We start from the raw sequence: 13,036 nt of genomic DNA, 5'->3' as shown, positions 1-13,036 counted from the left end.
TCTTCTCTTCCTCCTTTGTGTTCTGGTTACCTAATTAAGCGACGTCATTGACCTTTGACTTACAGTACGTGTACACACCCAGGGCTGTTGCACTGTTCCCTGAGCTTTTCTTCTCCTATTTTTTGTGTGAATCAAAAAGCATGACCTGTTTAGGGACCCTGTCATTCAGTCCAATGAACAAAGAGAACAAAGAAACCGTGGAGCATCTGTACTGTATGTATATATAGCTATTAACTAAACTATTGTGCTGGGTAGTCTTTTCAACGGCTGCGTCATTGTTGTTATCCTCGGGATCAGCACACATACATTTGATATTCATTGAGAAGTTTCAGGTAACAGGAACCAATGTAATTGTCTAATGACATTTTTAAGTATGTAACTCAAGATTGATGCGTTTTCTCTCAGATACACCAGTTTTATTAACTTTTTTAAAAGTTTTGTTTTGAGTCTTTAAATGTTACTGTTTATTCCTCAAAAACACGTTTCATGTATTAAACGTAAGTTAATACTGTTAAATGAATTAGATTTTAAATTCGAATTTTAAATTCCCATTTAACAGTTAACACCAAGGCAGTGACTGAAAGGTACTTCCTAACGTTTATTAGAATAAAAAATCTTATTGTAATATGTTGTACAAGGTGTAGGCTACAGTACATGTTTTGACAGTTTGATGAGCTGACTTCTGTCTCTACAATTCATGCAATCTATTCAATACTGCCTTTCAGGTTTTTAAAAACAGTCTGTGATGTAATAGTGTACCTAATCCAGCCCAGTGTGATTACAAGGCAAGGCCATCTGGGATTTGGGTGCATCAATAATGCTGCCTCATTGAGATAAGAGGGCCACACTGTAACTGTAGAAAAAGGTCTGTTTTTATAAAAAGTCTTTTGATTGAAGGCTTGTGAAAAAAGTCCACATATTATCTCCCAATCTCCTTAAACCAGGCTCTCAAAAGATCATTCCTGAGAACATGTTTCTGATTCTACATTTTTTGTCTTGCAATAATCTGGCCATGCCTGCTCACGAAGAGGCTACCGGCAAGATTAATCCTTTACCCAGAAGAATCTGTCTCCATGAGCTGGTTTTAGAGAGAGAGAGCCACTTCTCTGCAGCTTCGCTCTCCCCTAACGGCCTCCCGTTTCACCTTTTCCTTCCCAGAATCCTGTCTTCTCCAGGTGTAGCTCAGAGGTCACGGAGGCCAAAGCATGACCTGCCTGTTGATAGACGTCTTACCAGACAAGGTTAGATCTAGCTATTCCTGTCTAATACTGTCTGGTAATGCCGTTCATTACGTGGCACAATCCCTGCGCTTCGCTTTCTCGGCCAATGGCAGACAGACCAGCGCGTCCAGTCTTTTAACGGGCAAAGATGATGATGACGATGATGATGGTGGCTAAATGAACTATGAACCTTGCACTGGAAGACTAACACGCTTTACAGAGCTCTTCCAAGTGCATTGAGTCAGAGTTTGCACTGACAGCCTCGAGCCCGCTGGATCTTCTGCAATGCGCTGTCTTTGCACACCTGCAGTACGGCCGATGCTGGGTAACCTTGTCACAGATCCCACTGCTTTTTCTGTTTTCTCTGCTTTGCCTTCTGAGCACAAGGAAATAGAACAGTGAAACAGACCAGGGTGCTGCAGGGGTGGCTGTGTCTCTGGGAGTCCTGCTGGCTGAGATCAGCCCTTCCCTGCTGGCTAGCGAGTAGTGACAGGACCCAGACTCGAGCCTACCTGGATCACAGAGTAGGAGGGGTGCAGGAGATGGAAGCTTAATTCTAGAATTACTGCTCCAAAAACACGGTATGAAGCATTTTATTATGTTTTGTAGAATTTTCCTCCTACTCATCATTAAAACGAGTAATCCTGTCCCTGCTGTTGCACCTGTGATTCAGTGTGCTCAACAACAAGCCCTCTGCTGCTCAGCTGGGATCGATGGCTGCTTCCACCGTTGTGCTCACTTTGTGTGCTTTTCAACTTGTGGTTTCCAGGTCTCCGCTCTCACTCATCGGCTACATTCTCCTCGCGCCCTGATATTTGTATTCAGATTTTTCCACTCCTCTCTCAGCGTCAGTATAAAGCAGGACTTGGTGTGTGCACCCTGCTGTGAATTCAGGGCTAGTGAAGCCAGGCTTGAAAGGAAGCCTTGGTATTTGGAGAAAAATAGCAGAATGTCTATCTTGCAAATTGGTCTTATTCTCACATTTTTTAATGTGTGGTCACGCTCAACTGCATACAGATGGCTGAGATTTCATGGTATCTGAAGAGCGTGTGAGGTAGAAAACTGCCAAGTGTAATTTTGGAATTAATTTTTGATGTGCAATTTGGAGGCTAAAGAAAATGTATATCTTAAATACACTCATTATTTATCCCTGCCTCAAAAAAAAATTTAGTCCTGGAAACGAGACCTTTTAGTAGTCATGGTTACCAAATTCCGAGCTAGAATGACTCAGCCGAGCAGGCTGTCCGAATAGCTTCGCTCTCTGGCACTGCAGAAGTGCAGTTCTGTGGTATGCTGTCTGGCAGATCTCCAAGCCTCCTAATCAAATGCTTAGGTTTTATTTTGGCATTAATTTCCAACCTGATGGAAGTGCACACTCATCAGGTACATTTGTATGTCTCTTGTAATACAAATAATAAAATGTGAAAAATATATTTTGATTGAATTGCTGTTTCTTTTTTACAAGTAAAAAGTATGGATGCCACTGTGCATGTTATCCTAACGGTCAGGTGTTTTGAAAATGAATACCTCTCAATTCCAATACTCAACCATTCACTCATCACATTCAGTCCCACAAGTGCAGCCAGCAAAAAAAAATCAATACTCCATGTTTGTGAACAAGCAATACAAGTCGTTTACAACAGCAACTGCAATGCAAACAAACTAGCTATGTTTTAATAAGCGACCAATCCAAACACAAATTCAGTCTGATCCAAGATATTGCTAAATACAGCTGTGACCAAGCCGAAAAAAGTAAGCTATGAAATTGTTGCAAATTTTACAGAGCCTACTTATTCTGCAGATCCAGTTCAGCTGTACACAACAGTCAGCTAGTGGAAACACAGCAATGTCCTTTCTTTAAGGAGCCAAAACCGAAAGACAAACTCTTGAGCAGGAGAAAGAGTCACGGGAGGGTTTGGAATCAAATCAGGGCCTGAACCACCCAACCTCCAATCCAGCCCCGATGGCGGTTTCCATAGGATACAAGGAGGAAACCCTGGGAACAGGAAGATGTAATCAAGCCACAGGCTTGTGAGGCGCTGAGATTACAATGCAAACACCGCAGATAAGCAAAACACTCAAAACAAAGCCCAGTGCATTATTGTATCATGGAAATGGCCATTAGGAGAATTATGAAATAAAAAAACAACTCCACAACGCAGGCTGCTGTTCTTTATTAGTTTGTCTTTGTTGCAAGCTCCTTTCTTTACATTTTCACTGGGCATCACACTAACACATTGATCCAGGAGGCGCCTGCTTCAAGAATAAAACATTCCAAACTAGGGTCTACTCTCTAGATCGATTTGTACTCCCCAATCGGCACCATATGGAGCAGTTTTTTTTGGAGTAACTGAAAGGTCTAGAACCACACTTCAAAATTTATACATCTACACATACAGTATATGATCTGTATTCACACAACAGTTACTGGTTTCTGCAGTTCTGTGAGTATATGACCTCTGCAACTTCTTTCGCTGGCATAATTAACAACGACATGTATGTGTAAAGGCAGTAAAGTCAGCATTCTTTTCTGGAAGGCCTTTGAGAAAACACCTGCCGCCATCTCTGCTCTGCGCCAGTGTGCAGTGTCCCTGGGCAGGCAGAACGCTCTGACTCTGCAGTGAGCGATCAGGTTACTGCTAACAGTGCTCCCTTTAAATACCTCTCTCTCCTGCCAAGACCACATTGTTACCCACAACAAAGAAGACCAAAAAAAACAGACTCACGATGTCAGCCAATGAACTACAGATTTATTTCACAGTGAAGAGGGGCCCGCGCCAGTGGGCTCTCTCTTACCTCTCCATATTCAAACTCAAGGGTGCTTTAATTCAGATTTGTCTGGTGTACTGTTGTTTGCCCACTGGCTGCCTGAAACAAACGCAGCATCCATTATCTGAATGTAATCTTGCAGTGAGGCAGCTCGCCCATCTCTTCCAGGGGGAAAACTGCATCTAGCTCCTCCACGACACAGACCTCCCTCTTTCATGGACTCTGGCCCTCTTTCTGTGCTAAAGTTTTCCACACACGAGCCAGCAGCACAATGTAATTAAAATAAATGTCACTGTTCTTAAACTGGCAGAAGACAAAACCATAATCACACTGCCTAGCGAAAAAATAATAGTACACAATCCTGAAATAATCAGGACAAAATCAACAACTAATACTAAGGTCAGATTTAAGCCTACTTGTACACACAAATAGTGTAATTGACCAGCGATTCTGGTTGTGTAGTATAAAATGAACTGTGATGTGCTGATTAAGTCTTGTGATTTTTTCTGCTGACTTTTTTACCAGTGTGTGCCATATGCAACACGTTTACATAGGCAGAATTTCCAATATTTCCCAAAATGAACTCACAATTTTCAAACCAAGTTTAGACGGTCAGCTGTGATCACACCATATGCTTTTTCTCTTCCCACACAGACACTTCAGTTAGTTCTTCTGTCACTTCCACAAGCTCCCCCCTTAACATCATGAAGTGTTGACTGTCTTTGCCTTCCTGTCATATTATTTTCAATCCCACAAGCTGTTTCAGTACCACAGAGAGCTTCTCTGACAGTTCCATTAAGTCTCATTTGCACACTGACATCTATTGCTTTGACACAAGTCTGTAATTTTCTGTCACTTCCTGCTCGTGTTCTTGACTGGGGCTTTAGAAACAAGGTCAGAAAACTGTTATGGTTTTATAACAAGGCAGCACGGACATACCATCTGTTTTTGTGAATAAACCTCAAACTCTTTATGTTGAGACCGAGGCAGAGTAACTCGGTGAATACTCCCTCTTCAAAGAGTACAGACATCAATATGCTTTCCTCATCTGACATTCTGTTTTGCAGTGAGAGATGCATGGCTGAGGGAACTTCAGAGCCTGTTATTCCACAAAGAAAATAAACACAGTTTGACAAAGCTGACACAGTTCTTAAAGTAGAAAGCGCAGACAAAAATAAACAACGACAACAAGTTGTGCTTTGTACAGTACATTGAAAAACAGAGTGTTTCTGTCCAGATGAAGCTGCAGTGAGTAGAGGGAAGAGGCCAGGCCTCAGTCACTAGCCTTGAGAGCATGCAGACTGACAGATAACTCTAACCTGACACCTAGCATTATCAGAAGTCTGACCTGTTGTGGCTCTGGGCAAGTGCAGTCTAGTTCTGGAGATGCCAGTGGGAGCTTCCGTAAGCTGCAGTTCTTTACCCCTGGAGAGGGTATCCCCAGCTCTGAGGCTGCAAAAGTAAATTTTAAATGGCAGAGCCCCTGTGACACTAATTCCTGAAATGTTTAGACAACATTCTGTGCTCACTTGGACACAGCTTGGTAAATATCCATTCTGCTGATCCTGTGTCCTGTCCCTGTCACGCTCTGCACTCTGAGACCTCTCTGACAGACACAAACGATCGTCCACAGGCAGGAGACCAGCCCTGAAGCCTCTCCACACGCAGACGACACAAGATGATCTGTACGCTAAATCACCAACAGGAGGGTTATTACCCTTTCATCCCATTCACTGGGTTTCCATCGAGTTCTGTAAAATATCATATTCAGCTTGAAACACTCCAAATACCATTTTACTGTTTAGCAGTAGTGCAAAGTGGAATTTATTTCAAAATAAAACATATCTTTCTCCAGTAGATAAAGTAGATATTAGAAGATATCGTGTGGCCCCATTCCAATTCTGCACTTTAACAGGACTGGTGCCATATCTGCTATATTGATATTTCCAATTGTCTAAAGAGCAGTTAAGGAACAGCCATCAGCCATCAGCAGTCTCTGCAGACTGGAGGGGTATCTTGGTATATAGTCCTGATACGCATGAAAAGCTGCAGATAGATCATTTTTGTCCAAAAATGAGCACATTTCCATGTCTTCTGAACACCTTCCACAGGCAAAGTACGCCTCTATGTAATCAAACATGATTATGACAAAGGAGAGATTCAACTGTCAGTTCAGGCCCAGGTAGCAGAGTGTGACCTGCACTGCTGCCAGGTGGGCTGCCAGGCTCCGCCCCCCCATCTGTCACTGACCCCTGGGCTCGCCTCACAGTTCGAGTGAGGGCAGTGCAGAGTGCAGGGCAGAGACAGTGAAGCCAGGGGGCGGGGTTAGGGGTCAGGGGTCAGGAGTCACAGAGGAACTCCAAAAGGGCGGACTGGAAGACGGTGCAACGTGCACAGACACGCCGCAGCCGGCCAGACCGGATTCTCGCGTGCAGTCGGCGAGGGCTAAGCCACAGGGATTGTCAAGGCAGAGCGCTGTGACGAAGAATGCGTGGGCCATCTGCAAGCAGCTTTGCGTGTTGGTGGTTTGTGTAGTTAGGAACTGTGCCACAAATTAAGGCAGGGAATTGCGTGGAACCAGAAGAGGTTACAGGTTTGAGTTCTGAAGAGCAGGTCTCTAAAAAAGGCTTTTTGACAAGAGTAGTTATCATTAACAGTTGGTGATTAATTCTTTGCAACACACCTAAACAATAGAGAACTGAATAACAACCAAGATACAAAATAATATGCAAAATGTATAGTTATTTTAAATAACTGTGCACTGTAGATTTATCTTTTAAATATGCTGTGAATTAAACCTTCATTTCCACTTTCTATGTTTCTTTGAAAATGAAGGATTTCTGGTCTTTTATCATTTCTTTTTATCCTGAGATAAAAAGGATACATTAGCTTTCAAGTTACTCCTTAATTTAGTCTCCAGAGGTCAGGGCAGATGAGACAGTACAGACGAGTTTGCTCATCTGCTTGCTTTTTTCTTCTGTAGTTGCCGTTGCATTTTAATGGTTTGACAAAGCAAAACGTGGAACTCTCCTTAAAGAAATATTCCCCCTTTACCCAATATCAAATAACAGGCTTAGGAGAAGCACCAGGGAGGGCCCTTGTCTGTGATAATGGAAAGCAGTCAATTTCCAGCAGAGAGGAACAGTCGCAATATTCTGAGCTCTGTGCCAGCTCTCACTCCCCCTCCCTAGTCTGGCCCTGGCTGCCCTCCTTCAAACAAAGAGTGACACGTTCCTTATATTAATAATTGCATGAAACCTAATTTCACTTTCACTTAGTCGTCCCTGATCTGTGAGATGTGGTTTCAACCCTCCCAGCATGAGGTGACACGCACTATTGACAAGAATCCAGCACCGCCAGAATCTGAATATCAGCCACACCACGACTGCACCCAGGACATCTTCACAGAAAATGATTCATGTTTTTCAAGCAAGATTACACTCGTGCGTTGACCCCACCTGTAGAAAGCATCAAAATCACTTCCGTAATTGTGGACTGACTGGAACAAAGTGCTGACAACTCCTGGTATACAGGAACACCTAGAGTGCACACGTTATGATGCAGATCGGCTGTATTGGTTGTGCCACCTGTGCGGCTGAGCTGGGGAACCTCCTGGTGCCTTGTCATGCAGGTGAGACACCAGCCTGAGGACCTGCTGTCAGAGGCTCTGTTCCCACTACTGATTCAGAGACGCTGCCAGTCTTTGTAATACACTCTGGATTAAAGCATCTGTGAAATGACTAACTGGCAGCACTATAGCATCTTATTTTGTCTAGAGTTTGTGTTATTTTTAACTGTGCTGTCAGGTGTTAGGAGCAGGGAGACACTGGACATCCGTAGTACAACGACCTGATATGACTCACAGCACAGAAGGAACGAACTGGGCTCGACATTTTTTTGTAAGCAGCTCTGAAACAGAGCAACTAGACACAGCAGATCAAAGATCACTCCTTCCTACACCACCAATCATTCACTGGAAACAGAGAAGTAGACTACTAGTCACTGTTTACACTGCCCTGTGCAGCCCACCTCACTGGGTGGGACTGCATGTCCAGGGGAGGAGGGCGGGAGAGGAGCTGGAGTAAGACAGATATTTCAGTTAACGGAATCAGTTTTCTGGCACCTATTGTAGACTGCAGCTGTTTCTCAATCTGATTCAACACACGAAACAATAGAATGAAGGGATTTCTACCACTTAAGCCTAAATCCTGCTAATGCACTGTGCACTAATCTTTCTGTCTAGCTTTCTATTTATATATCTATATAAATCTGGGGAGCACAAAAAGCTTTTAATAAATGCAAATATCTTAATATTTATATATAAAGATTACATTACTTATAAAGTAATAAAACTTTTCAGCCATTTGCCACTATAAACCTGAATCCAAACAGCTTTCTAAGGTAGTAAGATAAAGTAACATGGGAATGAGGAATAATCGCAATCTTGAGAAATAAAGAGCTGAGGGTTTGAGATCCTGACCAAGCAGAAGGCTCATCAGCGCTGGGTCCAGAGGGGCAGGTTCCTCCTCGGGCCGGGGGCTGCCGTGGCCTGGATTCCAGAATCGCTGGCCCTGCCGCTGACGTCAGGGGAGACGACGGTGCTCCCGGATGCTGCGAGTGTCTGAACGCTGCTCGGGTGTGGCCGACTGCTAGGCTAGAGGATTAACACTTATTATTTGCTCATAAGGCTTTACAACCCTGACAGTAAGAGGCTCTGAAACTGAGTAACTAGTCACAGCAGCTGTGCATGCCTGATGCACAGAATAGGATCAATTTCCTCCTTAACATACAGACACATGAACAGTAATGTCGATGTCCTGCTAAAGCTACTACAACTTCAACTGTAATGAATAATTCCTGAAATTAGAATTGCATCGCGACATGTGACAACACAAACAGTCCTTGTGGTCGTGAAGCACGATCCCCAAGATGCCCGAAGAAACATCTGAAACAAGTCCAATTAGCGGCTAGCAGCCAAATCAGTTAGATGGATCTAATGACTTCCTCTCGTTAAAAACCTTAATTAGCTCATAATGACGCATATATACATATACCCCATGGGTAAATTGGCGTTAATTGGCATGTTTGCATTTTTCGGGATGCACGCAAACACCTCCACTGTCCACTCAGGTCTGTGTCAGGACTAACTAACACGGAGCCCAGTGTCTCTTCCCCAGCAACAGTGAGGCAGAGCTCGAAGAGCCAAGGGGCATGTCCTGTTACTGGCCTGCTGGCACTGAGAGCAAACAAGCGAACCACCTGCTGAGACCTCCTCCTCTGGCACGGGGCTCTCCAAGGGTCAGCTCTGCATTCACTGCTCTTATCTGGCAATGAACTACGTGAAGCAGCACAGCTCAATTCACATAAATACACTGGCTCTGCCTACTTTTGCTTAATATTGTAAACAAGATTGATAGAGCATGGATTTGAAAGAGTATGTCCATCTGTCTGCCCATATAAGAATATTAATTCAGTGTTACTCAGCAGAATCTTAGCACACTTTAAATTCTGTTTTGTTGATTGACTTGTTTTCCAGTTCATGAAGCAGAACTAAAATTATTTTGAGATAGTTCTGTTTTTAGTCAGACCTAATTGAAATGTAAAATAGTTTTAGAAGATGTGGAACACAGAACATCTGAGAACAAGAGACCCTACTTCACACAAAGTGTAATGGGACATTGGAAGAAGTTATCCAGCTGTTGAAGCTGATACACCCTGGCTTCCTCCAGGAAGAGACTGGATAAGATTCTAGGATCAACTAACTACTAGCAACCAAATGGGCTAGTTATTTCCTCCAACCTTTCTTATGTTTTTGCATTCTGTAGCAGCAGAACTCTTTAAATGGCCAATTGTGGACCTCTGTGCCGTCAAGTTATTCTGCAACAGCAATGAAAGAAACATAAATTTACTTTACTTTTCTTTTTTCCTAAAATTTGCAACAACTGTAAAGGGATTTTTCACAAATAACCAAGTGCCTTATTAAAACCGCACTTTCCAAATGCAAAGACCCGCGCTGGTGTTGGAAGCGAATTCCTCAGGAGCCTCTTTCAGGTGGCTTCTCCCAGATCAACAAAGGAGTGCAGCCATAATTACTGCTCTCTATACAGGCAGGGCTGCCTGCAGCTCAGAAACCAGACGGACTAGTTTGTTTCTAACAGAGAAAAAGGGTTTTGCCTTTCGGTCTATTTATAGTTGGAGGCACAGAAAAGTGTATTTCTCAATACCATATCCTAGTAAAGAAATCACCCAGAATTCTGTGACTCATCTAGCCTTTTCTCAAGCTACTGAGTCCCTCCACTGGGTCACTACAGAAAAACAAACTCAAAGATTTTATCCTGGTTAAGCATTGTTTGCTAAACTTTTCGGACTGTAATTTGAGAGTAAATGTTATCCTTTGCATTATATAAAGCCCATTCACAATATCAATCCACTGTTCAAATGTTTCTTGTGATTGCCCGTTGACTAGCAGCTAGGAGAATTCCTAGTTATGTCTATCTTTTGGATCAATGTGATCAAAGGGAACATTTCCCAGATATAATACAGAGAATTCAAAATGCGTGACTAAATTTCCTGTCTCATTAAGATCTACTTTAGCTGTATGAATTGCCATTACTGCTGTATCTCCGGGCAGGACCAGAACATGTGTGAGAAGCTACCTGCTCTCCACATGACCCCCAACATCGTGACGTGGTTCCTTCAGACTGTTCTATGCACATGACTGTGACTGACTGTAGGCAACTTTCCCTTGAGCACTCAGAGTTGCCCTTGATAAGCATGTCAGCGCAACCAATAATAAAAGAAAGGCATTAACAAAAAGAGAAGCAGAGGTGATGCCATCAACATTTTATATGACATTATTTTGAATATGTTCAGGTGGGTAGCTGCGTCAGCATGCGTAGGCTGCAAAGGAACAATAGGTTTATTCCATGCTGAAAAAAAGGAAGAAAGAAAACACAACGTTTCGGCCGTGGAGCCTTCTTCAGGTCTCAATTTTGAATATGTGTAATACTGGACAACTGTGCTCTGTTTACAATTCAGTATCTCAACTTAAATCTTATTGATTTAATCATCAAACTTTCATATCGCCATGCTGTAAGAAGAGATTGTAAACTGAAGGTTTTCTTAAATCAACTGATTTTAAAATGGTGATTCTTCAAATACTGCGTAAAAAGCTGACACTTGGAAAATGAGTGACATCCCTAGCTGCTAGATTTATACACACATAAAAGGAAGGCTGGTAGAGTCACAGCTACCACTTAGCAGTGACACATCAGGATGATCAAGTCTTTGCTTTCATAATTTACACAAGACTAATTATATCTAATGAGAAATAATTCCAGGAAGGAAAGACTGACTAAATGGTCTGACTTGAGACAGCAGGTCCTCAAAATCCTAACGAATCCCCACGGACCGTCAGAGGAACAACTCCAGAATGTCCCACAGATCGGCTTCCCGCCCTCCCCCGCCCTTCAAACTCGCATCACTAACCGCTGGTGCAGCACAACCGGCTCACCTGCTGCGCTCGAGCTCATCAGGAATTACTGTTCTTCCTGCTCAGGAGAACCTGAAGAGGCTGAGACGGATGAGGGAGAATGCGCGTGGCCGCCTGAGGGACCCGGAGGAGAGGTGGAGACTGCGGATGAAGTTTCTGACGCAGGCGAAGAGTTACATCGGAACTCCGTACAGCAGGAAGTACCAGGAGCCTGGGAGTAAGCTCCAGGGAGCAGATGTTCCACACCCCTCTTCTAGTAGTCCTCCCACAGTTTACTAAGTTTACTATACAGACCCCATGAATTTGCTTTGTCAGGGTGTGTCACAGCCTGTACTACGTTTTCCCCTGAATCTTTACTGCTTTTACATGGCTTTTACCATGATTGCTTCACTGCAGCCGTGGAGTACGAGTCCCCCCTGTTCCTGGACTGCTGTGGGCTGGTGCGAAAGGCGGTGCGAGATCTGAGTGAGGATTTTGGCTTCGTCATCGGGCCAGGAAACCAGGCCTACCAGTACGACACGCTGCCACTCACCCTGGAGAAGCACGAGGACATGAAGCCAGGAGATCTGGTGTTCATCTCGGGGACCTACTTCAGCCCTCACAGTAACAGCCCTCACACTCCTAGATGACCTCAGCCCTCACAGTAACAGCCCTCACACTCCTACATGACCTCAGCCTTCACAGTAACAGGTCCTCACATGACTTCAGCCCTCATGCACTCCTGGAATTAAAGCCAGAGCAGTCTAGGTCCTGTCCAGGTTTGGCACCAAGCTCAAAGGCACTCCACAGCGGTTTTTAGGGTGTGGCCAGCACCAGGCGTGTAATAGTTGGAACATTCCTTATGAATTCAGTATCCAAAAGCAACCTGGGCTTCACCCAAAGGGCAGGGGAAAGAGCACAACACTGCAGGAGGGTGCATCAGAATCATCAGTCCAGCAGCATGAACTGGGGTGACTCTATATCTAAACAAAATGGGCTTGGTGCCCTAAAGCACCCCCAAAGTGCTGGGCCAGGTCCAGGTTAAATAACAGCCAACAGCTCAATAACCATGAGCTTCTCTTCACTGTCAAGCAAACCCTGCCAACCTCCCGCAGGAGTCCAGGGGAGTGAAGGGAGAGCGGTAAAGGGTACAGAGTCTGATAAAACAGAAGCTGTTTTCAATCAAACTCTCATGACACATCAAAAACCCTGTTCTGCTTTCTAAAACCTTCATTCATCACATACGGATCCCAAAACCATGGCTACTCGTTTCGGATTGTTCATGTACCGTAAATCTCAGACACAAATGCCAGAGAAATGTGTTCCTAAAATGGAAAACAAAATATCTTAAAAGTTTTCCTATGTACAGTATTTAATGTTTCAAATTAAACAAATTATAAAACAATTTGAAATACACTTATATCACAAAGACTGACAGCAGAGGTATCTACTAAATGTTCATCTATCTCATACAGTGATAAATAAGCACTGGCAGAAACTAACAAAAAATTTAGACAAGCTGCAGTTTATTGTGTTAGATTTTTGCTGACAGACAACATAACTGGCACCCTGTCTT

The 13,036-nt window shown here is 43.6% G+C and overlaps 2 protein-coding genes across 3 annotated transcripts in view; one reads left to right on the top strand and one right to left on the bottom strand.

The window, feature by feature from the left end:
- Nucleotides 1-12,110, top strand: part of LOC138225098 (uncharacterized) — a 49,117-nt gene extending 37,007 nt beyond the window's left edge. For both annotated transcript variants that reach the window (XM_069183979.1, XM_069183978.1), the window contains 2 exons: nucleotides 11,548-11,698; nucleotides 11,878-12,110. In XM_069183979.1, coding sequence (XP_069040080.1) covers nucleotides 11,548-11,698; nucleotides 11,878-12,110 — 384 coding nt within the window. The remainder of the gene's footprint in view (nucleotides 1-11,547; nucleotides 11,699-11,877) is intronic.
- The window catches only part of c25h1orf159 (chromosome 25 C1orf159 homolog), a 99,339-nt gene that overhangs the window by 45,596 nt on the left and 40,707 nt on the right, over nucleotides 1-13,036 (bottom strand). The gene's annotated exons all lie outside the window — the stretch shown is intronic.

This window comes from Lepisosteus oculatus, chromosome 25 (genome assembly GCF_040954835.1).
Source record: "Lepisosteus oculatus isolate fLepOcu1 chromosome 25, fLepOcu1.hap2, whole genome shotgun sequence".
Taxonomy (NCBI): Eukaryota; Metazoa; Chordata; class Actinopteri; order Semionotiformes; family Lepisosteidae; genus Lepisosteus; species Lepisosteus oculatus.
The sequence above is the reverse complement of the archived record's forward strand: the minus strand, read 5'-3'. Positions and strand labels throughout refer to the sequence as shown.